Below are 26330 nucleotides of genomic sequence, written 5' to 3'. Positions count from 1 at the left end.
AAATGTGATTGGAAATATAAAAAGGTGGGTTGGAAAATGTGTTTATGATGCAAGCGAAATAATATTTGGAATAATTTCACTATCCAAACAATTAATAGTTTTTGTGTGGGAGCTTTGGAGACTTTTTTCATCTTGTTAACAAGAACTCATTTCTTGATTTTCTTCTGGCTAAACATTTATTTCTTGTACTCACTCCTGACAAAGAAATCCCTAAACTTCCTAAAACTCTAAAAGGCAATATATTAGTTCTTACTAGCTAATTAAAATCTTTAAAAAAAATTAAAAATTGTTTTTGGGTAGAATTATTTTTTAGACTGCCTCCTTTACATTCTTATCAATATTTCTTATGATATTTTCTAGTGTAGCAAATAAGCTAGCTAGATTGGTAGGAAAATTATTTTTTTCCCATGAGCTTTTTTATTCTGTTATTTTTCTTAGTTTTAATTTTTGATAAGAAAAAGTTTAGTAGTGGAAAATTTCCCAATTCTAATGCTAAGGTAGCACATTAACATGTTTTTCAATAATACAGTGATTCTTATAGATTACCTATAAACAAGAGACTATTTGCATCACAACTCTAATTTGAACTAAGCCCTCCGGGGCTTGGTCTGGCGGTTGAGGTTGCTGAAAATGGAGCCTTAAGTCCTTGGTTCGAACCTTGCTGCCAGCAAGTTGTGGAGGGTGGGGAATAGTCTGCGGGATCCACTCCCTGCGGGACACCCCTAAAAAAAAAAAAAACTCTAATTTGAACTAAAATTTCCCTTATATAAGATGAATGAACCTTACTAGTTGAATTAACCTCTGTTGATTTTCTTTGTTTTAAAGGATAATATTAGAAACTTCTCCTACTGTTTCTCTTAATATCACTTAATACCTCTTCGGTTTTAAAAACATCACTTATCTCCCTTACATTTGCTATTTGCATGACAATTTAAAAAAAAAATAAAATCCTAAACTACCCTTTTGCTAAACAAAAATATTCTTAAGTGACTTTGTTTACTCCATTAAAATCACCATCTAAAAAACAGTCTTAAGTACTACCATCACGTCACAAAGTCATACTTGCTAAAAATATAAATTTGAAAAACACAAAATATTCTTTATATGATCAACATCAATTTTTTATGAATCCTATATTTTTTCCAACAACTTCTCAAGCCATGACCTAAACCTTTAAGTTGTAATAAATCAGTATAAAAATCAAATCAAAATCTGGGGAATTCCAAAATCTCAAAGATGCTAAATGCTACTCAGAGAAAACTCAGGGAGGTTTTCTAATATTATCCCTTGTTTTAATCACCTCTGTAATGAATCAATATATGTTAGACCTATATAATACCGGCTCGCACTTGGGTGGATCCTATTTTTAAAGATCCAATGGCTTAGATTGAGTAACACCATCTCACAAAGTGGTATGTCACAATTTGGGTCATTGCGTCATTGAAAACTGGATTTACCCAAGTTTTGGACTATAATACCTCCTCCCTCTCTCATAGACTTACACACTTCACATAGAGAACTCTCACAATCTCACTTTTTGTGAGGATCCAAAAATTTTCTTATTTTTATTTTATTTACTGGCGTATTTAAATATTTGTTCACTCGTTTTTCCTGAATAATTTATTTCAACCATTTTAAAACCATTTACATGAAACTATGACTTGCATATATTTTTAAAATATCCCGTTAATAAATTTAATTTTCGAAAACTCGTTTAGTAAGAAATAGCGAATACGCGTTTGGAGGCAATATTCGATCTGAGAGTACAGTGATCTTGGAGATTTGAGGACTCATGCGTTAGTCTTAAAATAGATATTTTTATAATTAATTACCCTAGTATTTGTTAGTTATATTATCGTTACAAGAATTTCTTAGAAATTACGCTTTATCGTGCGTGAGTCGGAAGTTGGTGTTTTCACGTGCGCGACTAATTGGACGACTTTAAGAAATTTATTTTAGAATACTAAGAGTGAATAATTATAATGTTAAAGGAACTACATTAGAGGTTTAGTGCACACGTGAAACAAACCCGAGAGAAAACAGACACAAAACGCGCGCGTGCGCGCACTATTAAGAGTTGACTTTTGGACAAATTTTAACCACAAAACCTCAAGCTTCTCAAGGAAGCTTCATTCACCAGCCAACCCTTCTCTTTTTCACTTCAAGTGCCGGCTGAAAATCTTCAAGGAAGAGGAAGAAAAAGACTTCACCATTTCACTCCAAATTCTACTTCAAATCACCTCAAACTTTGCATCCAACCTCAAAATTACTTGGAGATTCACTTAAGTTAGAATAAGGACATCATCTCACGATTTTTCTTGGGCTTTAGAGGTGCAAAATTTCTGATTTTACTCCAAAGTGTAGGAGGTAATCATCCGATCACCTAATCTTAACTTTAGTGGGATTCTTTTTGCTAGGAAGCTTGTAGCTTCATCGTTATTGTTGTGGTTTGAGTTTAAATGTTGGAGTGGCCTCTATAAAATCTCACAATAGATATATTGGACTGATATGGTGATAATAAATGTTGTTTGAGGTAATTATATGTTAAACAAGATGATATTTGGGTAGGAAAGTGAAAAGGAAACCGATGGAAGTTGATGTTAGGTATGAACGAATCTGTCCTATTTTTGTAGTGGTTTGATTTCAAATTTTTGATGCTCAATTGACCTTGAAACTGATGTATATATGTTGTGTGTGGTGTGTATAAAGTTTCTACCAAAAATCATTTGGATTGGTTGGATAAAAATTGAATTTTGGCAAGAACAAAATCTGAAAAACGTGTAACAGTGTTCCTCTGGTAGTGTTCTTTGAATGAACATATCTCTCTGTCCGGACATTAGAATTGAGTACCGTCAGCGGTATTCAAAACTAGACATCCGTAGTTTTCTAACGGTGTATCATGCACCTTCTAATTCGAAGTGAGTCATCTGTAGTGCCCTGTTCTGTCAGTCCAAACGAGAGGAAGTTAGAAACTACAATTTGTGGCTCTATTTTCTCTCCTTTGCAAACTGAATTTCAAAATGATTTGTTTAGATGAAATGTAGCCTTTTGAATCTAGTTTTCAACGCCACTGATCATTCTCAATTTCAAGTTGTATTGAGTGAGATATGGTACAATTTGTAAACTGCAGCAAATCTGGAAAACCCTTTTTTCATGCTGACCGACTGGTTTGGTTACTTGTGAGAGGTTTTATTTTGAGATTTTGATGTTAACCAACTAACAATTGGTTATGAAATGTTTCTTGGACCTTGGTTTCACAAATGACCCAAAAATTGGACTGATTTCATGATACAAAGTGTTTAAAAAGGGAAGAGAAGCTTGAGTTCCCAGATTTGTTTTGAAAATTTCACAAACTTCAGTTGTCTTGCTAACTGCCTTCCCACGTGAGTTTTTGTGTAAAATTGGGTAGAGATATAGTTCGTATATGGAAGATTTAGTATACCGAATTGGTGTATTTTCAATGCCAATTCGATGGCCAAAAAATACTTCAAAGATAGCCTTTCAAATCTGAAAAATGACTGAACAGTTATAAAATGCGACGAACTTTGAGCTGCTATATCTCAATGCTTAAAAGTCCGATTTCAGTTCCGTTTATTGTGTTTTAAACCTTGGTTGGAATTCTAATTGAGTTACAAATTTCAGAGGCTAGTTCACTTTCTGTGAATTTTACCGAATTTCTAAAGTTTGCCGAAAAATAAGACTAAAACTGTCATGTGTGCCTATAGTCAGCCACTTTGAGCTAAAATTTGAATATCTTCCGTTTAAAATCTTGGAAGAGTGTCTTTTATGAACTTTTAGTAATTCCAACGGTATAAAATTTTTCAATTTTGGACTTACTAAGTGCAAGATCTGATTTTTCTAAATTTCTCACGCAAAACTGAAATTTGCCGATTTCTTAGAAAATGAAAATTTGAGAACTCGTTATTCTTTCTTGATGTTAATTGATCGGTTTAAACTCGATTTCATGAAAGAAATCAGTTTTTCTTGTGTTATTAAACCATCACTTTTGAACTTCGATTTTCGAGAAAAATAGGTTCTCTTTTGAGACTTTGGTTTAATCTAAACAAGTGGATATTTTTTCTTGTGTGTTACGTGGTAGTAGGTTTACGTGAGTGATGTATGGTCACTATTTCTTCAGGTACTCAAGCGAGTCTTGAAGAGAATTTCGGAGGGGACAACTAAAGACTTTACTCACTCAATTACTTTTGAATTGGTGAGTGTCAAGTGCATGAATTACGTGTTTACTTGATTAATTTTACTTGTATACGTGAATATAACTTGATGAGATGAGTGTGTACTTTATCGCACTCACACTCCTTTATTTGACTTATTACTTAACCTATTTGAAGTTGTATGTCGATTGGAGTGAATCTCGTCGACTATTATACGTGATAACTATTATGCGTGTTTATTATTATACGTGTTTACGTGGGGGACGCCCAAATCTCATTAGCCAATCTTGCGACTCGAACCGGCATGGGTTTGGTCAAAAAGTTTGATGAACCATGGAATTATTACAAAACACAACTTGATCTTCTGAGATCTTGTTCGGCATACTCGTGTAGTATCGCCCTTTTCGTGCGTGTTTGTGACAGCCCCACCTTCCCCTAAGGCGAACCAAAGGGGTTAGAGGACTGCCTGCCCAACTCTCGTCAGGACTAACGGTTCAGTTCAGAGCGATCTAATACGTTCCGGAACTTACAAACGCGCGTAAACAAGTCAAAATCACAAAAATAAAAAAAAAATGAAACCGGAGTCGGCCATAAATAGTAACCGACATGTCAAAACCCAACCAAACATCAAACAAATATTTACATGTTGAAATTAAGCATATACAATCCAAAGTGGCCTACAAAAGTTATTCCAAAGTGGATACATGTACGGTTTGCCAAATCAAAAGAGAAACGGATCCAAAAGTACATTTAGGGTTTCAATCAAGGAGCTATACAAAAGATATGTCCATCTAGCTCAATTCGGCAACCAATTATCAAATCCAGTCCAAAAGTATTTATTTTCCTGTAAGGAAAATAAAAGAGAATAGAGTGAGCTTACGCTTAGTGAGATAATACCACTCAAGCAACCAAGTTCATATAAGCATCATGCTTTTCATTCCAATACATCAAAAGTAAGTAAAGGCACACATTAATAGTGGTGATAAAAGGATACGGGCGGCTCTCAAGAGCCCTTTTCCTCGTTTGCATTCTTGATCGGATCTCATTGAGCCTCCGTCAATGTTTAAAAGTAACCAACCGTAGGCTCCACTTTACTTCCATTCCTTCCACCCAACATACCTCTACTGGGCCCGAACTCCAAACAGTAGAAATTTGGTAATACTCGAGTATACCGGAATCAAGAGTCTCACTACTACAAGATTCCATATAACAGTCCCCATGGCTTGTCAATTTTCACGACCAAGCCCTCGCCGGCTCGATCCAATCGACTACCAATAGGGTTGAGCTCAGTTGTATCAATAATGGTCGTTGGATACTCGTCCAAGCGACACCAAATTCATGAACCAATTCAGTATTTCATGTATCATTCAATCATTGCAGTAAAATAGTAGACAATCATATGAGATACCAAATGGGTGAGGGCGATCAAGTACACCCTCACTTAATTAAGTTCAACGCAGCAAACAAGCCTTCAAGGCATCAAATTCACATATACCAAAGCCACATTGTAAACAACAAGTGAGTGGTACACTCACCAATCAAGCAAATGATATTTCATGCACTTTCGCCTAAGAGCGTCTTGCACCACCGTCATGTCCTAACATATTCAAATAAGCACAATAAGACTCAATTACAAGTCATAAACCAAGTCTCAATACCACCAAAATAGGCTCTATAAGAATACATAAGCACTAGAGTAAACCAGAAAAATCCGGAAATGGAATAAGCTCTAACAAAAAAAAAAATAGTTTTTGACATCATTTTGTGGTTTTGGCACCATTGGCATTACGATTATCGGATAGAGGTGAAAGATACACCGTTTCGAAACTAAGAGATAGGGCTACAATGTTGAAGAAGGCTACTCTGCCCAGTTCTTGGTGTAACTAGGTCAAAAATGCAAGATACTAACCCAGAACCGCAAAACACAGGTTCACAAATCACATTCTGGTTCAAACATCATAAGTCAGGCTACCTAAGTCCAAATCAAGTAATTCCAAAGCCATCCGAAAGCTAAGATACACGGCTACAATTCATCAGAAGACCTCAATAACCAATTCCGAAGTATTCCCAACCAAAATAACCAATTACAGAAGCAATTCTCAAGTTCGGGTAAAAACAGGGCAGCAGGGGTAATTCAGTCTTTTCACAAGTTACGTTGCTCCGATTGACCTGAAATTTTGTAGGAATCTCTAAAATATCATTCCCTACAACTTTTATGTTTTAACCTAAGGCCAATTCGGCCTCTAACTATGAGCTACAGTGCCGGGCAGAATGTAGAACATGAAACCCTAGCTTTCCAATTTTCCTTCCAAAACAGAAATTTCCTGCAATTAACCACTTTTTCCACTTTCTAGCTTCCTTAAATATCATTTTCAATCATCATACATGATCCCATAATAATAATCATATGAAAACAGAAAAATCACCAATAATTATAAAACTTCACCAATTCAACCAAAATCAAGATATAATCCATAAAATTACATCTTAAACTACCACCAAGCATGAATTAAACATCATTAGATGGAGGAGAGAGGTTCCTTCACAACTCACCTTAGCAACACAAGAGAGAGAGCAACTAGTCACCTTAGCTTTCCAAACAACTTCACCAATCACCTCACCAACACTAAGTGAAGAGGTTTTATGGAATAAAAGCAAGTTTAAGTGGTTGTTTTGATGGATTTGAGCTAAATGGAAACAAGAACTTGGAGAGTTTTCTTTCTTTCTTTCTTGGAGAGGGCCGGTTTCAAGGTGCTAATTTTTGAGTGATTTTTGGTCAATTTTTGAGTGATTTTAACCAAATGGTTAAAGGGTGAATAGTGTTCCAAAAGTGAAAACTAATCATATGGTGACACTTGTCACCCTAGTTAATGCATCCATATCTCTTTGTTCCCTCTCACATCAATCCACTTGGTAACTTCTAATTATCTCTTAGCACCCGATAATTTAAACCCAGTATCCGAAACTTAACCTAGTTGGCCGAATTTTTCTGAATTTTTCACCTTAGTGGGTCCCACGTCCGGTATACGCTCTTAATTTCTTAAAACCTAACTAATACTAGAAAACTCACCTAAAAACTATATTTACTCATAAAAATTATCTAGAAACTTTTTGAATAAATAAAATGCAGAAAACATGCCAGTAACCCGAATAAAAACTAGAAACTGGGAACAATTACGGGTTCTCACAGTGTTTTGTTACGGATCCGAGATGGTGGAACGGTGGATGGAGGAAGTATTAAGTGAAGTTTCTATGGATTTAATAGCTATCCGGATGACGGAGTGTTCTCACGAGGGGGGTATCGGATCGAGTCTTGGCAAAGCAAGTGAAAATTAGCTCTTGAGAGCTCCTGTATCCTTAACAAGTGTGTTATATTATCAATTGTGAATTACTTGAATTTTCTGACTTTAATTCCTGTACATATGTTATTGTTACTGGTTAATTGAACTATGTGTTCGCATGTGCATGTTTTGTTTTTTTTTCTTGGCCTCACGAGCATTCGCTCACCCCGTTAGATTTGTTTTCCTTAGCAGGACCGGATATGAAGATTTTGGAGAAAAGCCGATTAGATTACTTTTTTGATTAGTACCTTGATTGTAATTGTTTGGTCGACTTATAACGGTTGTATTTTGGGACTTGATACACAGTTGAATTGGGATTTTGGATGTATTTATCTAGACAACTTTTGGAGGTTGTATATTTGGAAATGAGATGTACTTTTGGTATCTTGTAAAATAAGATTGAATATTTATGTATGAAAATGACTTTGTACCTTTATTCCGACTTTCATTGTTAGTATTAGAGTTTAAGTTTGAATTGGAATTGTCTCGAGTCCTGGTGAGAGTTGGGCAGGCGTCCCGCGGATACCCTTGGGTTCGCGCTTGGGAGAAGTGGGGGCGTCACACCTTTGTCTCTCACACACTTCACACAATATACACATCTTTCTCTCACACACTACGACACGTAGTCTCACCTTTCTCTATTACACATTTCACACAATATACACAGTTACACACCTTTTTCTCACACACTAAGATACATGGTACAATCACCACCTTGTATACCGCCGTCTCAATTTATTTGTCACGTTTTAAGAATCCAATTTGTTAAGGATAGTATTTTGATTGTAATATTTGTATTTTTTTTAATCTTACCCCCATAAATTCAAATTCTAAATTTGAATAACAATATTCATATTATTAAAGAGGAATGAGGTCATATTAAAAGAAGAAATTAATAAAATTATTATTTAATATTTTTAACATGACAAATATTTTAAAATATTTCAAAATAAAAACGACACCAGCGCGTCATTTTCAATGGAACTTTCAATGGAACGCGCAGAGAGTCGTCCTATATCACACACTCACACAACATAGGCTCACAATTTGACCTTTCTGTTTCTCACACACGTCATACTAACACAATCACAATCCCACCTTTCTCTCTCACACACTACACACAGAGACGTACAGAAAGACATAGCACAGCACAGCACAGCACACCACACTATCACAGCACTACTCAGTCTCCCCCCATACATTCTTCCCCTAATATAAAAACCCTAATTCTCTTGCTTCCCTCCCCTTTTGTCTCCTCTCCAACTACCGCTACCTCCACCACCGCCCCTAACTCTGCACCATCACACCACTTTCCACCACCATCATCTCCGCCGCAGCCGCCTTCGCCTGTCAAATGCCTCACCCCTAATACACATCGTCCTTTCTTACTCTCTCGACTCCAATGACTCACACTCTTTCTCTTCTACTCACATTCATCCTCCTCCTCCACCACCTCCAACTCCGCCACTGCTCTGCTGTCGTGGACGACGAAATCCGGTCACTTCTCGAGTTCAAAAAGGGAATTAAAATCGACCCATTAAACAAAATCTTCACCACATGGAACGAAACCCTTTTAGATCCATCCATTCGCTCCAGGAACAACGTCACTTGCCCCTCCTCCTTCTACGGCGTTTTGTGCGACCCTTCTTCCAACTCCATCACTGCCATTAATCTCTCTGGCCTCGGCCTCTCCGGTGAGCTCAAGTTTAGTACCCTGTTGCCCCTAAAATCCCTCCAAAACCTCACTCTCTCTGGTAACTCCTTCACCGGCCGTCTTGTCCCGGCCGTCGGAACTATGACTACTCTGCAGCATTTAGATCTCTCAAGCAACCAATTCGTTGGCCCGATTCCAGACCGGATAAATGATCTCTGGGGCTTGAATTATCTCAATTTATCGCAAAATAATTTAACCGGGTGGTACCCCGGTAGTACCTATAATTTGAATCAGTTGAAAGTGATGGACTTGCATCAAAATTTCCTAAATGGGAGCGTGGAATTCTTATTTTCGGTTCTCAGGAATGTGGAGTATGTGGATTTGAGTGGAAATTCGTTTGTGGGATCCTTGGCATTGAGTGCTCAGAATGTCTCTAGCCTGGCTAATACAGTTCAGTATCTCAATTTGAGTGGTAACAATTTGGCTGGTGGATTTTTCACGGCGGATGTAATGCAATTGTTCAGGAATTTGAGGACTCTGGATTTGGGTGATAATGGGATCAGTGCTGAGCTTCCGTCAATGGCCACATTGCCGATTCTTCAAGTTCTGAAGTTGGGGAGTAATCAATTTTATGGGTCTATACCTGTGGAGCTCTTACAGGGGCCTGTCCCATTGGTGGAGTTGGATCTTAGTAGCAATCAGTTTTCGAGTATGGAATTGGTTTTTAAATTTCAACTGTTCAATTATGGGATTTTACTCTGCCTTTTGATTGCTTAGTTGTAAAACTTCGCGCCCTTCTGTGAATATTAGAAATGTTAGAGTAATTATGCATGTGTTAGTCGTTATAATTTTTAAGTGTTGGAATTGGATGATATAGAGCTCCGAAATTGGATTGTTATTAGTTTTATTTGCAGTTCTTTGAGTTGGGAATACTTCATTTGCTGGATTAGTGATTTATAGAAATTTTACGTGGCCTCCTTTAGGTTTTGTGTAAAGTATGGACGTTTTGTCCAACAATTGGCTGTGGGCATATGTCTTAAATTCCGTCAATTTTTTGGCATGATGTACAAGTCTAGTTATTTGATAGCATTGTCTGTTACAAAGAGCTTATCTTACAAAAATGGTAATTTAAAAAGATTTGTCTTGTCCGAGAGGAATGGCTGCATTGACAATGAATGGAACAATTTCAAATTATTGGAGCAAAACATTTTGTGGACTGGAACTACCCTTTTTCAATTTTGAGCATGAATATTTGGATCATTACTTGGTCATATTGACAAGATACTTGAGAAATTAGTATGTTGATTGCCACTTAATCCCTAGTGCAATCATTTCTAAAAGTTTTTGTCCAATTCTTTGAAACTTGTCGATTTTAACTTGGTAAGTAAAACTAAGACTAGATTCTACATTTTACATATGCCAATAATAAATAGGAAAGTATATTTGAAATGGAAGTTAATGCTGTATTCAAGTAAAAAAAATGCTTATTTATCTTCAAAAAGGGTAGGTGACAAAAATCATACACAGGAGCAACAGAATTGTCAGTACTAAAATTTTACATGTTTTGATGATGTGCTGTGGAAGCCTCAAGCTATAAACTTTCTATATGATCTTTGCTTTTTTTTGTCGGTGCCAACACATATTATCTGGCAGAATTATTTATGAGCTTAACATAGATGCTTTGCAGAATTTAAGGCAAAAGAAGAGATTAGACAAGTTTAATGATGCTCTCTTACACTCTGCATGTACTTATCTTGATCTTTTTTGGCATGCATTCATATCCTTTCTTGAATTCTTGTTCTGCCTATGTGAGAATATTCTATTGAGCCAAGTCTATGAAAAGAAGTTAAGATATTTGCCAATTTGTTACCAATGTTTTACAACTTTCCTGAATCTAAGATTGTATTTCAAAATCATGAGCTAGATGTCCTAAATATCTTGAAGGAACTGTTGGCATTTGTGCAGATTCTATCCAAGAGGTTAACTCGACTACATTGCGTACGTTGAACCTTTCGTCCAATGTGCTCTCAGGTTCACTTCCACCTTCTTTGGGAAATTGTGTTCTTGCTGATTTGAGTAGAAATATGCTATCCGATGACATCAGAGTAATGGATAATTGGGGAGGCAGTTTGGAAGTTCTAGACTTGAGCTCGAACAATTTGACTGGAAGCATTTCTAACTGGACACTGTTGCAGAGGCTGAGCCTGCTAAGTTTTAGAAATAACTCCTTGGTGGGAAGCGTGCCTAGCGAACTGGGGGATAGTCCAAGGCTGGCCACCCTCGATCTCAGCTCTAATAAACTTGATGGGAGCCTCCCTGGTTCTCTCTTTAAATCCCAGACCTTGACCAGCTTGAACATGTCTGGAAATCATTTGAATGGAAGAATTCCTATTGGTGCTTCAGGTGCCAGTGAGTTATTAGCACTTCCTTCATCTTTTCCGATAGAGTTGCTTGATCTTTCAGATAATTCCTTGACAGGAATCTTACCTTCTGATGTTGGTAACTTGGGGAGGCTTAGATTACTGAATCTGGCAAGAAATCAAATGTCTGGAGACCTGCCAAGTGAACTGAACAAAATTAATGGCTTGGAATATCTTGATCTATCAAATAATAATTTCAAGGGCAAGATCCCTGATGAACTTTCTTCAAGACTTGAAGTTTTTAATGTGTCATACAATGATTTAGAGGGGACAGTCCCAGAAAATTTGATACATTTTCCAGATTCTTCATTTCATCCTGGGAACACCTTGCTTATACTTCCACCTGGGGGATCATCTCCACATCACAAAGTTCCTGATGAAATTGATGTTAGAGGAAAACATCATAGCTCGAAATCTAGTATAAGGATAGCTATTATAGTTGCCTCTGTCGGAGCTGTTGTCATGATTGCCTTTGTTTTACTGGCATACTATCGAGCTCAGCACCATGACTTCCGTGGGCAGAGCGGATTTAGCGGCCAGACTGCTGGTCGAGATGATAGACTAGGAAGATTTAGTCGGCCTTCGCTTTTCAAGTTCCATACTGAGGAGCCACCTCCCACATCCTTGAGCTTTTCTAATGATCATCTGCTGCCTTCGAACTCAAGATCCTTGTCAGGTCCACTGGACTCCAGTACTGAAATTGTTGAACGTGTTTTGCCTGAGGGTTCTGCAACTGGTTCTACATATGTGAATCCCAATGTACAAGATAATTGTCCTGCAACATCTGGAAGAAAGTCCTCTCCAGGTTCTCCAATTGCTTCCTCACCCCGTTTCATTGACACATTTGAACAACCGGTGATTTTGGATGTGTATTCGCCGGATCGATTGGCTGGAGAACTGTTCTTTCTGGATGCTTCACTGGCATTTACAGCTGAGGAGTTGTCTCGTGCTCCGGCTGAAGTTCTTGGTAGGAGCAGCCATGGTACCTTATACAAAGCTACCCTTGACAACGGTCATATGCTTACCGTGAAGTGGTTGAGAGTAGGATTGGTCAAAAATAAGAAAGAATTTGCAAAAGAAGTAAGAAAGATTGGATCAATAAGGCACCCCAATGTTGTTTCTTTGCGAGCTTACTACTGGGGACCTAGAGAACAAGAGCGACTTGTCTTAGCAGACTACATACAGGGAGATAGCTTGGCTCTTCATCTTTATGGTAAGCCCTTGAAACATCCTATTTAATCTGGAATATGTGGCCTGTGCACTGTATTTTCTGGTTTTGTTGATAATCACATAACGGATTACCATTTATTAACTTCCTATTGAACAAATCCTATAATGTGCTTTCTACTTCCTTCTTGTGCTATTTGGAAATATAAATGCTAGTCAGTGTTGTTTGCCATTGATATGTACTAGTATTTTCCTGTGTTTCCTATATGGTACCTGTATTAAGGCAACAACACTTCTGGAATCATGAAAACAAGTTGGGTGACAGTTTATTTGAAGAGTTGCATTTGATTGTCTGTGTAAGCTTTCAATGATCCTGTCACTTCAAACAAAAAAGACAAAACAGGGAAGGATGATCGATTTAGCACATCCCAATGGACTCTACACACTTTTTGAGTGAATTTTTCTTGTGCTGAACAGTGGCGCAAGGCGTGTGAGTTATAATGCAGGACATTTACTGAGTGTTCTCACTTATAGTATCTTGATATTCTATGGTCCTCCTCTGTAATATTGATTAGCATTAAGAGGATTGCCTATTGCTCAGCTTCTGCAGTGCTATTATATTTCCCCAAGCAGGTGAGTCCATTTCTGCTATTGTTAAATGTCATTGCTTATTCTCTAGTTGTCGGACTTGGAATTTTGGCGTGTGGTAAGTTTTTGGCAACTGTTAAATTCTGATTAGCGATTTAACATGTCTTTATAGCTGGGTTAGAGGTAAAGCTCTGCAAAAATAATGTGCTTTGCTCATGTTCTGAAATGTATGCCATGCAGAGACAACGCCTCGGAGGTACTCCCCGTTATCATTCAGTCAAAGGGTAAAGGTCGCTGTTGATGTTGCTCGCTGTCTGATGTACCTTCATGAAAGAGGATTGCCTCATGGAAACTTAAAGCCTACGAATGTAATCTTGGAGGGGCCTAACTACAATGCTCGTCTAACAGATTATTGTCTCCACCGCCTGATGACTCCAGCTGGCATCGCTGAGCAGATACTGAACCTGGGGACCCTTGGATATCGTGCCCCAGAGCTTGCAAATGCCACAAAACCTATGCCATCATTTAAGGCTGATGTTTATGCACTGGGTGTTATTCTGATGGAATTGCTGACCAGAAGAAGTGCTGGTGACATCATCTCTGGTGAATCAGGAGCTGTTGATCTTACAGACTGGGTTCGGCTATGTGATCAAGAAGGTCGAGGAATGGACTGTATTGACAGAGATATTGCTGGTGGGGAAGAGCATTCAAAAGCGATGAATGACTTGCTTGCCATATCGCTTCGGTGTATCCTTCCCGTAAATGAAAGGCCCAACATCAGACAAGTTTGTGGAGATCTCTGCTCAATAGATCTGTGAAGCTTTGTACATCTGTTGGAATAGTTCTTTGCTTGACTTGATTGTTCATTGTATTTTCCCTTTCCTTTTTCACCTGATTGATTTGGTTGCCTCCTAATCCAGGCAATTATAACCTCCCCCCCTGCAATTTTTGTGTAAAGGGATGATTGATCCATTGATTGATTGACCATATTCTTTAGTTTGATTGTGAGTCCAGCGAGCTATTTTTGTCATTATTTCTGTTGACAAAAAATAGCTCGACCTTGTGTAGTTCACTCACAGCTATTAGTAAAGTTCCATTTCCTTTTCTTCTTGTAATTTGACTGTTGCTTTTACATCATCACATTCCTGTTGGGGCGATCACTTTGTGCAGATCAACCTTTGTCTTGATTATCTATCTTTTTGTTACCATAATTTATCGCCCTTTTGTCACCTGTGCCAACTTTGTACCTTATTGTTGTATCAAGTTCTGAGTTAGGAGGACATATGACTTAGATATGCATGCTCAAGCACCACCACTCAGCGCTGTAATGCCTTGTCCTATTTGACATCTTATCTGCGCGCCACCATAGCCACGGCTGACTTGACCGCCTGAGGTGGTTTGCAAAACAATCTGAGACACTGTCAACCTCTTCCAAGATCATACTGCACAAAATTGCCTTTTACTTCTAAAACCAGTGTCCTATCAACCTGTTGACATAACGCTTCAGCAGTCTAAATTTAGAGGTGGGAGTACGAAATATGGTAAGAGGCTCGGAGCATGCACAAGGAATTTGCTCAAGTAGCTCGACCAACCAAGGTGGATACCTGTTTCTGGGACTGAGTTACTTGAGGATATGTGAAGAAATTCTTGGCGCAAAATGGCAGTCATGAAGTAGGAACTCCATACAAGGGCGACCAGATAAACATACACAAAATAGCAGGATTTATAAGTTTCCTGATGGACTTACTTTAGGTATAATAGCTCTGCAATCGCTAAGGGCAATTACAGAGAATAATTGACAGCCCAAATCAGTCCGGACTGATGTAGCCAGATTTAGGTGGTCAATTCAAAAACAAAGAAAAAAAAAATATTCGTTTTGTTTTTAAATTTGAATTGGATGGTTTGGATTGGATTAAACTGATATAACTTAAACATAGACCATTAATTAGACCCTACAATAAATTGAAGATGCCCTTTATCTAGGTTACATTCTGATTCCCTAAGGATTCCACATCACTTAGCAATAATTTCAATTATAATTCTTCTATATGCAAAGCAAAGGAAGGCATCATATAGCAATTAGTTGAATAATAATTTTTTTTATGTTGAAAGAAAAGGAAAAATATTTTGAGTGAAGAGGAGGGCTTTGGACCAAATCCATAGAAAAACTTCGTAGACCGAAAGTTGGGTTGTTTGGCTCCATAGGTCATAACTCCTATAGATCCGTGTTATTCATCTAGATATGCATTGTGGGATATAGAAAGAGAATTCATCGGAGAGTAGCCAATCATTGTAAAAAAAACTTCAATAATGACTACTTCAGTCCAGATGATTAGGATTTAGAGACCAATCATTGATCATGATTCATGCACACACTTGTGTCTTTTTTACAATTAAATTTGCATTCAATTATTTAATAAGGTGATCAGGTAGAAAATGTAGTAGTCGGTTCATTAGAAACAAAAGATCACATGCAATGCAGGTCAAGACCAAGAGTTTTAACAGAAAAAAAAAATGGGTTTAAGCAAAGACTGCTGACTAAAAAGAAACAGACAATGCATGGTGCCTGTAGATGTAGTATCATGTTTTTATTAATTCCACTAACTAGTCAATCCACCAAAAATTGATTCTACTAGGGAGGTGTTTGGTAAGTGGATTTTAAGACCAGAAATGGGTTTTAATTTCATATTGTATTCATACATAATGTTGGTTTAAAGTCAGTCAATTAATGAGTTTCATGATTAACTATGAAAGATTAGGGTTTTATTTATCATTATTTTTTTTATTATTAAGACCCATTGCTGTAAAGCTTTTTTTTTTCCTAGCAAGGGAGGGGTGGGATTTAAGAAACGGGAAGGGAGTAGGGGAATAGAACCAAGAATTTCTACGTTCGGAAGCCTTAACCTGAACCAAACACTCTATGGGTTTTTTTTATCAAACTTACTGTCATTCCCTAATTTATCATATCCGTGATAAACTAAACTGACACTCATTGTGGAATTTGAACCAAACCGCTTGTAATCATAAGAATAATCTACAGTGATATTAAATAATTAGATTCTGATTGAGAATAATTATGTGGATGTGCAAGATTAATGGCAATCATAAGAAGAACATGCTGATCCACTACAATTGCATGTAATCATGCAATTGAGCAAATTGCCCTTTTTTTTTTTTTTCTTGAAGAGTATACTTTCCATCATGCAATTCAAAGCTTCTCACTATAGAACCGCTCAATCTCTTGTCATCTTCTTCTCATTCATATGAACTTTGTTCATCAGTTTTGTTAGTGAAAATGGGTCCCTTGACTTCTTTTGGTTTCATTCAAGAGCCAATTCACATGCAAACTTCCTGAGTCTTTTAATTAATTGCCAGAAGAACCAATAACCTCCCTTTTGGAACTTGGCATATGGTGGTTGAGTGGTAATGGCCCACAAATGGCTAAAATCTAAATTGGCGGTTGCTTTGCTTTTCCTTCCTTTTACTAAAAAACTGAAAGTTAGGTAACACGTCCCACAATTCACAGAATATATTATTCTCTGCATGTTCTTGTTTGATCTAAATTTTGTAAAAGTTGATTATGGAAATTTAATCATCTCAGGGTAAATTTTAGAATTTAACTTTTTTTTTTTATAAAAAAAGGATTAATCTTTCCTATACTAACAGTGTATATACTATCAGCGTTGGATGAATGACAACTATATAAAATTTGAATTTGAAATTCAACTTTTACACGTATGTCATGAATCAAATGGTAATAGTGCATCTACTATCAGTGTATATAAGATTTACTTTAAAAAAAAAATTACAACCTATATGTGAAAGCAGACCAGGATATTTCCCAACTCGACCTTTTTTACACCTGGTTATATGATCAATTTGCAAGACAAAAATAATTACACAATAGATAAAAATTAGTGAAAAAAAAATAAAAATTGGACTCTTGAGCACTTGAAATTGCTAAAAGTCTCTCATTTTCTCTCCCCTAATGGCCCTAGTATCCTCCAACTCCCTCCCTATTTGATACCTAGTAGTCTAAGACTATATATATCCACTCATTGACTACATAAAATGGCACCCTATGACAAACAAAAGAAAGCAACTATCATCCATCTATAAGAAATCCAACTACTACTAGTAGCAGTCACCTTAGCTTAGTCTTGATACAGAAGAAAGCTACATATTCCACACACACATATCACTATCATCAATGTCATCATCTAGCAGTGGCAAAAAGAAGCAGCAAGCCCAAGTCAAGATGCAGCAGGAAACAGGTGGAGATGCAGTAAAATTCCTGGGAGTAAGGAGGAGGCCATGGGGACGATTTGCCGCGGAGATACGCGATCCAACAACCAAAGAAAGGCATTGGCTTGGGACGTTTGACACGGCTGAGGAAGCTGCCCTTGCCTACGATAAAGCTGCTCGCTCAATGCGGGGCTCTCGTGCTCGTACTAACTTTGTCTACTCAGACATGCCCCCTGGCTCATCTGTCACAGCCATCATATGCCCCGAGGAAACCATCGCGCCTAATCACCGATCCATTCAAAATAATCTTCGCGGTTTTGGATACCACCATGATCATATTAACTCCCTAGTACAACAACAACAGGAAGGAGAAGTTCTGCAATTTCATCATCAGCACCAGCAACAGCAGCATCAGCAAATTTCCCAGTGTGGTAGTCAGGATTATCTCTATTCAAGAGTTGGGCATTCCAAAATGGAGTATAGTAGTTACTATGATGGCTATTCAGGGACTCCTGGAGATGTATATGCAAGTCCAAAAAGTCATTATCATCAGCAACCTTCAGTCTCTGCAGCTGAGGGTATTCTTCACCATTTTGACTCTTCCCACCACTACTCCAACTCTTCTGGAGATGCTGGTGGGTCGGAACAGCTTCCTGCTCTACCTTCGGCCTTTTCGAGTGAGGTTTGGGCTGAACCCTCGACACACCTGTGTGGCACCTACACAGATGAGCCCACTACAGAACCTGCCTCATCTTACTGTCAGAAACATCTTGGGCTGGGCTTTGATTCCACCATTTTCGTGCATAGCCCACTGTTCAGTCAGATGCCCCCAGTCTCCGATTCGGAGAGTTTTGAACCTCTCCATTTGCCCTCCTCTTATTATTTTTGATTTTTTTTTTTGTCAAGAGAAAGTGGTATCCCGATTTAACTAGACTAATTCACATTCTGGGTGGCAGAGTTTTGTCCAAGGCGATACTATAGAGCGATTCGAACTGGTGATCTACGGAATACTATCCCATCTGATTAACAGTCGAGTGGTGTAATTTATTTTATGTTCTATTCCTGTTCTTTTTTTTTTTTTTTTGGTTCAAAATTTCTTTATGATGAGGATCTTGTGATCCCGCATAAGGAATCAAAATAACCTCGCTCGGATAGGGTATGTGATTTGAGAAGTATGTATTTGTAGGTGGACCCGTAGATTAAGGTCCATCTTGAATTAGGTTTGGTTTTTTTATTTCAGTATTTCAACTGCCCCATTTGAGCTGATGTGTTGAAAATTCATTGGGCGAACTTTTCACACAATCGGCTTGGAATTGCGCGGCCTTGTAGCAGTCTATTCTGAGTATCTTGAATCATTATTAACTCTTGTTTGTTTTAAAAGCTTTTGCCGAGGATATATATATATATATATATATATATGAGGATGCAAGTATATTATTATAACTATATATGATTGCTAAAGTTCTATTAGTGTAGTGCAAGAACACTGATTATGTCATAAATGTAAAGTTGTTTACATGTTTAGTTTGCCAACCTTTTGTACTCGATGGTAATTGTTAACACATTATTGGTGTTGAGAAAGTTTTGATCCAGTGAAAATTAGAGGTTCTGGTTCAAATTCTTGTTCTTTCCTCTCCGCTTCTTGAGTCCTATATCACTAATCTTACTTGAAGAAGAATTAATGAACATTCCATAGTAATTTGTAAAATGAGTAAAAACATGTGGAGGCATGTTAGCTCCATGTAACTGGAGAGTGGAAGACAAGTCTGCATTTGTATGGCAAAATAATTTATTTCTATAGTTTAATCTGGTTTTTGTACTTAGCTGTGAAGTTTACTTAGTTTTCTGTGCATGATACCGTTTGGAGAAGGTGTCCGTTCTGCCTAATGAAGCAAACAAAGCTGATCAGACAAATTGAGAAATTATACAAAATTCCCATTCGAGTACTTATTTTGCATATCCGGGTTTCGTATGGAACTAACCCTTGGACATAATAGATATAAGAAATTATTCCACCGAACATATTAAAAATAGGGCTTTTGTAACGGGTGCTTTTAGGGCACTCGTTAATACATCTAGTATTTATCTAACATACCATATATATACATATACAATACTAACAATTGTTATTCTTTCTTGCACTTATATATTCTCCCTATTTAATCTTGCCTACACTCCCTTGTATTTATTTATTTTGCCTAATTAATCTTATATTTTCAAAAGTATAATACCTGAAATATATATTAATGGGTGCCCCAGTCAGACAAACCGTTAAAAATATAGCATTAAGAACGCATTTTTGGAATTCTGATTTTTCATTTGACATCACTATCCGGGATGTTATTATAAAAACAAACCAAAAAGAGGTTTTCAAAGCTAAGGGGGTGTCAGCCCAATCTAAAAGATCAGTAAATGGGTGGAGGAAAGAATATAAAGAAAGAATTAAACATGGAAAAACGAATGAGGATTGCTCTTGCGTGTCCATATTATTCTTTGAACAAATGTACAAAATTCCCCTTAAAATTGATCTTTATTGTTTAAACTATGCTGTAGCATTATCCCCAGTTACTTTACCATTTTTGAACACATAGTTGCATTGGAAATATAGCATTAACGAGGCAGTTTTGGAGTTCTAAATTGTTTACATTGAAATCGATAACCGGCATGCTAGTCTAGAAAGAACCACTTACATATTGTCAAAGCTGAGACTTTCAAAAAAAAAAAAATGTTTTATCAAAGCTGATGAGATGTTAGCAAAATTTATGTCTATGTAACCGTAACAATTCTCAGGGAATGAAACTTTTATTTATCCTTACTGGAATGAGGCTTGAGAGAAAAGAAGATGATGCAGGCCCGGAACACACAAGTGATTGATGCAGAAACAAGTTTTCATGCACTTTCACTCTATTGCTTTATGCCCGTCTAGAATAAGAGGTGGAATGCTTTGCTCATACTTGAAAAACTAATCTGGATCTACAACTCCCTTAACAATTGCCAATCTTCTGAAATTGCTGTTGAAATATTTTGTTCCCCATACTAAAGCTTCTGAATAATAGAGCCAGAAACATTATTTGCTCCTAAATCAAGATCTCTATAGTTCAAATAAGCCCTCCTTGGTTGTTTTGACACAAACGGAGTCATATGATCATATACCCTTCTTAGCCAATTATTGTGCCTTTCTGATTCTCCACCATCTTAATCTTCGCAGTGTACCATGTACTGAATAAGTGAATATCATGCAGATTGCCTTTCCCGTGAGGAAATGGAGTTTCCGATTCAGAAATCTCATTCATTCAGCCCCCATAAGGATCAAAGATTACTGCAGGACTCTCTTCTTCCAAACACCATTTCCATAAGTCTTCCAACGCTGCAGTGGAGAGAGGCTCCTGCACATAATCTGATGCAGCCTTGAAGTAACTCTTAGGTTGGGGTTTCCTGTTTTTGAGGGCATCCATGGTTTCTCCACTTGGATAGCCTGAGAAATAAAGGGTTGACTCATTTTGCTACAATCTTCTTTTCTCAAGCCAAGTTCTGGGAATCTTTCCTCCATTTCCTGAAGAACATTAGTAGCTCTACTGAGGAATAACAAATTGAAACAGACTTGAAGTGTTTTATTCTTGCCAATCCCTTATCCTTGGATAATCACTCTGATGAACAGATTTTCACTGAGATTGTGTGCTATGTGTTGCCATTTGTTGAGAAGACAGTGGCACCTAGGTCTAAAGTCTTGGCTAAGTTGAAAACAGTTACTACTTCTGGAACATGGACTAGCTTGATCCTCCAAGCAGCTATATATGACACCAAAACTTCCTCCTCCACCTTCTCTAATAGCCCAGAACAGATCTCTTCCCATTGATTCTCTATCAAGAATTTGACCATTAACGTCAAGTACATGAGCATCAATAACACTATCAGCAGCTAGCCCATATTTTCTTAACACGGTACCAAATCCACCACCACTAGTGTGTCCACCAATTCCAGGCGTTGGACAAATCCCAGCTGGAAATCCAAGAGTGGAGCTTTTCTGAGCAATCCAATAGTACAATTCACCAACGGTTGCACCGGACTCGATCCATGCTGTGTTATCTGTAGTGCTGGCATGAATTGATCTAAGATTGTTTAGATCCAGTATGATAAATGGAACTTCAGATATGGAGGATAGTCCTTCATAGTCATGGCCGCCACTCCGAATTGTAACTTGTAGACTGTAGTCCAGTTTGTCTGCAACATACTACTGTGGATTGTACAAGGGAGTAATCTAAGTATGTGATTATAGCCAGTGGTTTTTGAGTTGAAGAGGTTAGAAATCTAAGGTTTTGAATGGGGGATTGCAAGAGAGATTCATATGAAGGATTGCTTGGGACGTGTTGCACACTTGATATGGGGATGTTGGAAAGGAATTTATGAGAAAGGCATTGAAGAAACTGTTCAGGAATTAGTTGAGTATTTGAATAAGTAATTAAAAGGAAAAGGGAAAAAATTGCAAGAATTTTAGTGATTTCTGTCACCATTGTTTGGATTTTGGTCACACGTTTATGCAAGTTCTTGATTTGGGAAAGATAAACAAACTTTCCTACACATAGCATAAGTAAACAAATACAAGACTATGCAGCATTTGTGTAATAATGTACATTACTCTTGACGCAATGATTCTCTTGGTCCTTGTGAAGGGGAAGTTTTTAAGTGTGTTTGTATCTAGGGTTGCAAACGAATCAAACTTCTTGCGAGCACTAGTGAGTCGGATTGATTAAAGCTCGATTGAAGCTAGGTTAGCATCGAGTTTGAGTCAAACTCAAACCGACCAAATCGAGTTCAAGCATAGAGAACTTAGTTCGTTAACTCGTGAGCCGCTCAATTATATATATATATATATATATAATTTTTTATAATAATAGTAAAATTATACATATATCATTAATATTTTATTATTTATTAAGAAAAATTACTATTTTATTCATTTTTAAAAATAAAATAACTATTTTTTTTTATTTTTTAAAGCTCGAGTAGGCTCGAGCTCTAGCTTAACTCCGCTCGAATTTGAAGTTCAAATTAACCTTGATCTTTATATTGAGAGTTCGTCGAATTCGAGTTTGAACTTGAGTTTGGTAAAATTGAATTGAGGGCCGACTTGATTAGATCAAAATATGAATCGACTCGATTTGTTTGTGGCTCTATCCACATCGTGTTGGTTAAGCCTGACTTGATTTCTACCTTTGATCTCAAAATTTCAAGATTTTGAAATTAGTGGATTAGATTGAGCCAGACTCCTCTAGCCCAATCCCAATCTGAGACTGTCCATTACGTGGTAGGTGCAGTTGTACTTGCAACCATTATAGATCCCTGTTGAAGGCAATGTTTTAAAACTCGGACCGTTAATTGAACTGGTGAAGTGTTCGGATCGAGGTTCAATCGGTTGGACCGGTTCAACCCTGGTTCAATGAATTTTTTTAAAAAATAATTTATATAAATATATATGCACAAAATAAGACATGCATTGGACTACTTTAAGACTTTATATGATGAAAAATTTAATATTTTCAAAGAAGTTGGATTTTTACAAATAAAAATTTTAAATTATAAGTTGAAACAAATAAATTTCATCTCAATCTTAATTGAATTTACCAAAAAAATAATGTTAAATCCAAATAAAAAATACCACAATATTTTGAAATTATACAAAATTCACATCTATGATAATTAGACATTGTGAGTTTAAATTTTAATTCAAGTTTTTGATATTTAGATATTGTAACTTAAAAAAAAAAAGAAGTTTTGAGTTTGGAGGAAGTCAGGAAAATAGAAAATAAAAATACAAACTTGATAAGAGGCAAAAAATGAGAAGAAAGTGAATGAACGTGACATTTAATAATTAGTTTTTAGAGTTAGGGAGAACATATTCTTTTAAATTTTTTTTTTCAATTTAATAGACGAAAACAAAAAAATTGCCGGTTCAACGGTTCAATTCGATTCGCACGGTTCAATCCGGTTTTTAAATATAATCAACCCAAAACATGAACTGGACTGGAGTCAAGACCGATTCGCGGTCCGATTGATTGAACCGACCGGTCCGGTCCGATTTTTAAAACACTAGTTGAAGGAGCCACATATGATTTTAAAGAAGATGAAAGATGAACTTACTTGGCATCCCGTTTCATATGCTGTCTATGGGCCTGTTTGGAACCCAAGTTTTTTGGCTAGTTTGTTTGCTACTAGTTTTTTAACAATTTTAACTACAGGAACCTAAAAAAACTTATTAAATTTTTTAACCTACACACTTTAAAAATATCTAATATACAAAAAACTCTCTTTTCTTCTTCTTTCTCCCCTACCCCAATCCACCACACCTTCATCGCCGGCCACCACCTCCGCCGCCGCTTCCGGCGCCGGAGTTCCCTTTTTTTTTTTTTCCTTCCCTCTCTCCTTCCCTCCTCTCTCCCCCTCTTCTCCCCCTCCCTTCCCTAGCCACCCTTCCCCTTCCCACGACCACTCTGCTCCCCCTCCCCTCCCATGACCAGATCACCACCCTCCCCCTTCCCACGACCAGATCGCATCCCCTCTCCTCCTCTTCTCCCCCTCTCCTCCTCTTCTCCCCCTCCCCTCCCTGGCATGCACCCTCTGGTCATGCGACCAGATTGGGCAAAGAGGGAGAGGGAGATAGAGAAGAGGAGGAGAGAAAAAGCAAAAAAAAAAAAAAGAAAAGAAAAAGGCTTGGGTGCTGGTTCTCTGGCTTCAGGAGGGAGAGGGGAGCAGAGAGGGAGAAGAGGGGAAGAGAAAAAGAAAAAAAAAATTTGGGCGTGTAGGCTACTGGTTCTTGTGGGAGACAGAGGTGGCGGGGGAGGGAAGAGGGAGGAGGAAGGAAGAAGAAGAAGAAGAAGAAGAGAGGAAAGAAAAAGAAAAAGGAAAGAAAGAGAAAAAGAAAGAAAAGAAAAAAAATGGGTAGGGCCATGGCTGCTGGGGAGGCAGAGGTAACGGGTAAGGGAAAGGGGAAGGGGAAGGAAGAAGAAGAAAAAGAGAGGAAAGACAAGAAAAAGGAAAGAAAGAAAAAGAAAAAGAAAGAGAAAGAGAAAAAAAAAGGAAAAAAAGAAAACGGAAAAAAAGTTTTTCATCTTAAAAAATTTTTTCAAAAACTTTTACAATACACTACAGTAAACTTCCAAAAAACTTATGTTGTATGAACTGAGAACTAATATTGAAAATGGTCCAGAAATTTGGTATTGATTTTAGAACTTGTTTGTTCTATTAGATTGCCAAGTACTGAGAATTTTTTTTCCCAAATACACAATTTCTTGGAATACAAGATTAGGTATCTGCTTGCTTGGAGAAGCTGCATAAAAAATTGCCTCTTCAGAACGATTAAAGGAGATTAATGGTCCAGATATCAAAATATTGCGCCTCAAATAATTTTCTAGTGAATGGTTGGTCTTGATGAATATCATGCTAAGTTATTTACGTTACTTAGAGTATGTATATTCATTCTTATAGGTATTGGTACACTCTGATTTTGAGACTCCCAAACATGTATAAAAAAAGACTATAACGCTTGAGATTTTAGAAAATTGCGTAATTATATACTCTAAAATAGGGTTAGACATTGATGTAACAATTATGAATATTAATGGTAAAGATTCCAGATTACAAAAGCATTACCTCTGCAACTAATTGATGTAACGTCATAGGGTTAGACTTTAATCTTGAAGCTAATTGCTAAGTACAGCAATGCTTATACTTGAAGAAATAACATGAATGTTTTGAATATATTACAGAGGTAATTCAAGATTAATTTGGACTAATGGCTAAATAGGTTGGAGAAGACGTAAAATTAATTGCATAGAACCAAAAAAAAAGACATCTTCAAGAAAGGAAGTTGATGATACCAACAAAAGAATACTTCAACTAGAAACAATTTTTTTTTTTTTTTGAACACAAAAGAAAGGAATTTTTAAAGAGATCCACCAGAACATTTGCATAGTCCTAAATCAACAAATGGAAAGAAAAGGGACAGGCACATGTCTAGAAATGCCAAAGTTCAACAAGTCAATATGTCATCCTTCAAGAAGACAAACTTTTATGACCATATCAATATATGGAGGAAAGGGCAAACTTGTGTAAAATACAGTCAATTATGTTTGGGGTTTTTTGGTGGAAGATGCACGTTTTTGTAGCAAACATAGAAACACTGGCAGATGAATCTGTCGTGGTCTTTACATTTTCCCCATCCTTTAGGGTGCAATCTTGCGCAGAACTGGTCACAATGCGGTTGCTTGCAGGCAAATGGTGGCCTAGACAGCATTTCCTCCTTGCACACTAGGGCCAATCTGCAACTTCTACCTGTGTGATCATGGCAAATCACATCATAATGTGCATACAGAAATAGAATAATATAATTAGAATGTTATTATGTGTCTTTTTCATGTCTTAAATCTCATTGTTTAGTTTTTCTAAAAAGAAAATTGAATCTACCTGTATAGATTGACATGAAAAGAATGGCCATAACAAGTACGATTCCATCAGACTTCATCTTCAATGAGAGAAACTTTGATGGTTGGGAATGAAGGATAAAATAGAGATAGACAGTCTTGTGTATCAATCGGACAAGATATTGTACACTTTTTGTGTTGTAAGTTCTTGAAAACTTACTCTTCATCAATTAGAAGGCTATATATAAGGGAACATTTGGTACCTTAGAAAATGCACCATGGTTTATAACTAAGATGAACCTGACATTAAGAATTAATAATTCAGT

General features: G+C 37.1%; 3 protein-coding genes across 3 annotated transcripts; 2 read left to right on the top strand and 1 right to left on the bottom strand.

Moving 5' to 3' along the window:
* Nucleotides 1-8683: 8683 nt before the first annotated feature.
* Nucleotides 8684-14344, top strand: LOC113701903 (probable inactive receptor kinase At5g10020). Its single transcript, XM_027222797.2, has 3 exons — nucleotides 8684-9876; nucleotides 11133-12800; nucleotides 13583-14344. Exons 1-3 carry the CDS (start codon nucleotides 8916-8918, stop codon nucleotides 14158-14160), a joined length of 3207 nt encoding a protein of 1068 aa, XP_027078598.1. The 5' UTR covers nucleotides 8684-8915; the 3' UTR covers nucleotides 14161-14344.
* Nucleotides 14345-17552: 3208 nt separating this feature from the next.
* On the top strand, nucleotides 17553-18476 carry LOC113700566 (uncharacterized). Its single transcript, XM_027221040.2, has one exon. It carries the CDS (start codon nucleotides 17553-17555, stop codon nucleotides 18474-18476), a length of 924 nt encoding a protein of 307 aa, XP_027076841.2.
* Nucleotides 18477-20880: 2404 nt separating this feature from the next.
* Nucleotides 20881-26105, bottom strand: LOC113700564 (O-acetylstemmadenine oxidase-like). Its single transcript, XM_072060004.1, has 4 exons — nucleotides 26048-26105; nucleotides 25793-25915; nucleotides 21341-21808; nucleotides 20881-21062 (listed from the first exon to the last, which is right to left on the bottom strand). Exons 1-4 carry the CDS (start codon nucleotides 26103-26105, stop codon nucleotides 20881-20883), a joined length of 831 nt encoding a protein of 276 aa, XP_071916105.1.
* Between the last annotated feature and the right edge of the window lie 225 nt (nucleotides 26106-26330).

Source organism: Coffea arabica, chromosome 7e, assembly GCF_036785885.1.
Source record: "Coffea arabica cultivar ET-39 chromosome 7e, Coffea Arabica ET-39 HiFi, whole genome shotgun sequence".
NCBI lineage: Eukaryota > Viridiplantae > Streptophyta > Magnoliopsida > Gentianales > Rubiaceae > Coffea > Coffea arabica.
This window is presented reverse-complemented; position numbering and strand designations above follow the sequence as displayed.

Bases quoted from the DNA above. Each gene is read 5' to 3' on its own strand.
- LOC113701903 (XM_027222797.2), top strand. From the start codon at position 8,916: ATGACTCACACTCTTTCTCTTCTACTCACATTCATCCTCCTCCTCCAC. The intron at 9,877-11,132 runs GTATGGAATTGG...GCATTTGTGCAG, and splicing joins TAGTAGCAATCAGTTTTCGA to ATTCTATCCAAGAGGTTAAC. The intron at 12,801-13,582 runs GTAAGCCCTTGA...TATGCCATGCAG, and splicing joins CTTGGCTCTTCATCTTTATG to AGACAACGCCTCGGAGGTAC.
- LOC113700566 (XM_027221040.2), top strand. From the start codon at position 17,553: ATGTCATCATCTAGCAGTGGCAAAAAGAAGCAGCAAGCCCAAGTCAAG.
- LOC113700564 (XM_072060004.1), bottom strand. From the start codon at position 26,105: ATGAAGTCTGATGGAATCGTACTTGTTATGGCCATTCTTTTCATGTCA. The intron at 25,916-26,047 runs GTAGATTCAATT...ATGATCACACAG, and splicing joins TTTCATGTCAATCTATACAG to GTAGAAGTTGCAGATTGGCC. The intron at 21,809-25,792 runs GTAAAGACCACG...AGTATGTTGCAG, and splicing joins CCCTAAAGGATGGGGAAAAT to ACAAACTGGACTACAGTCTA.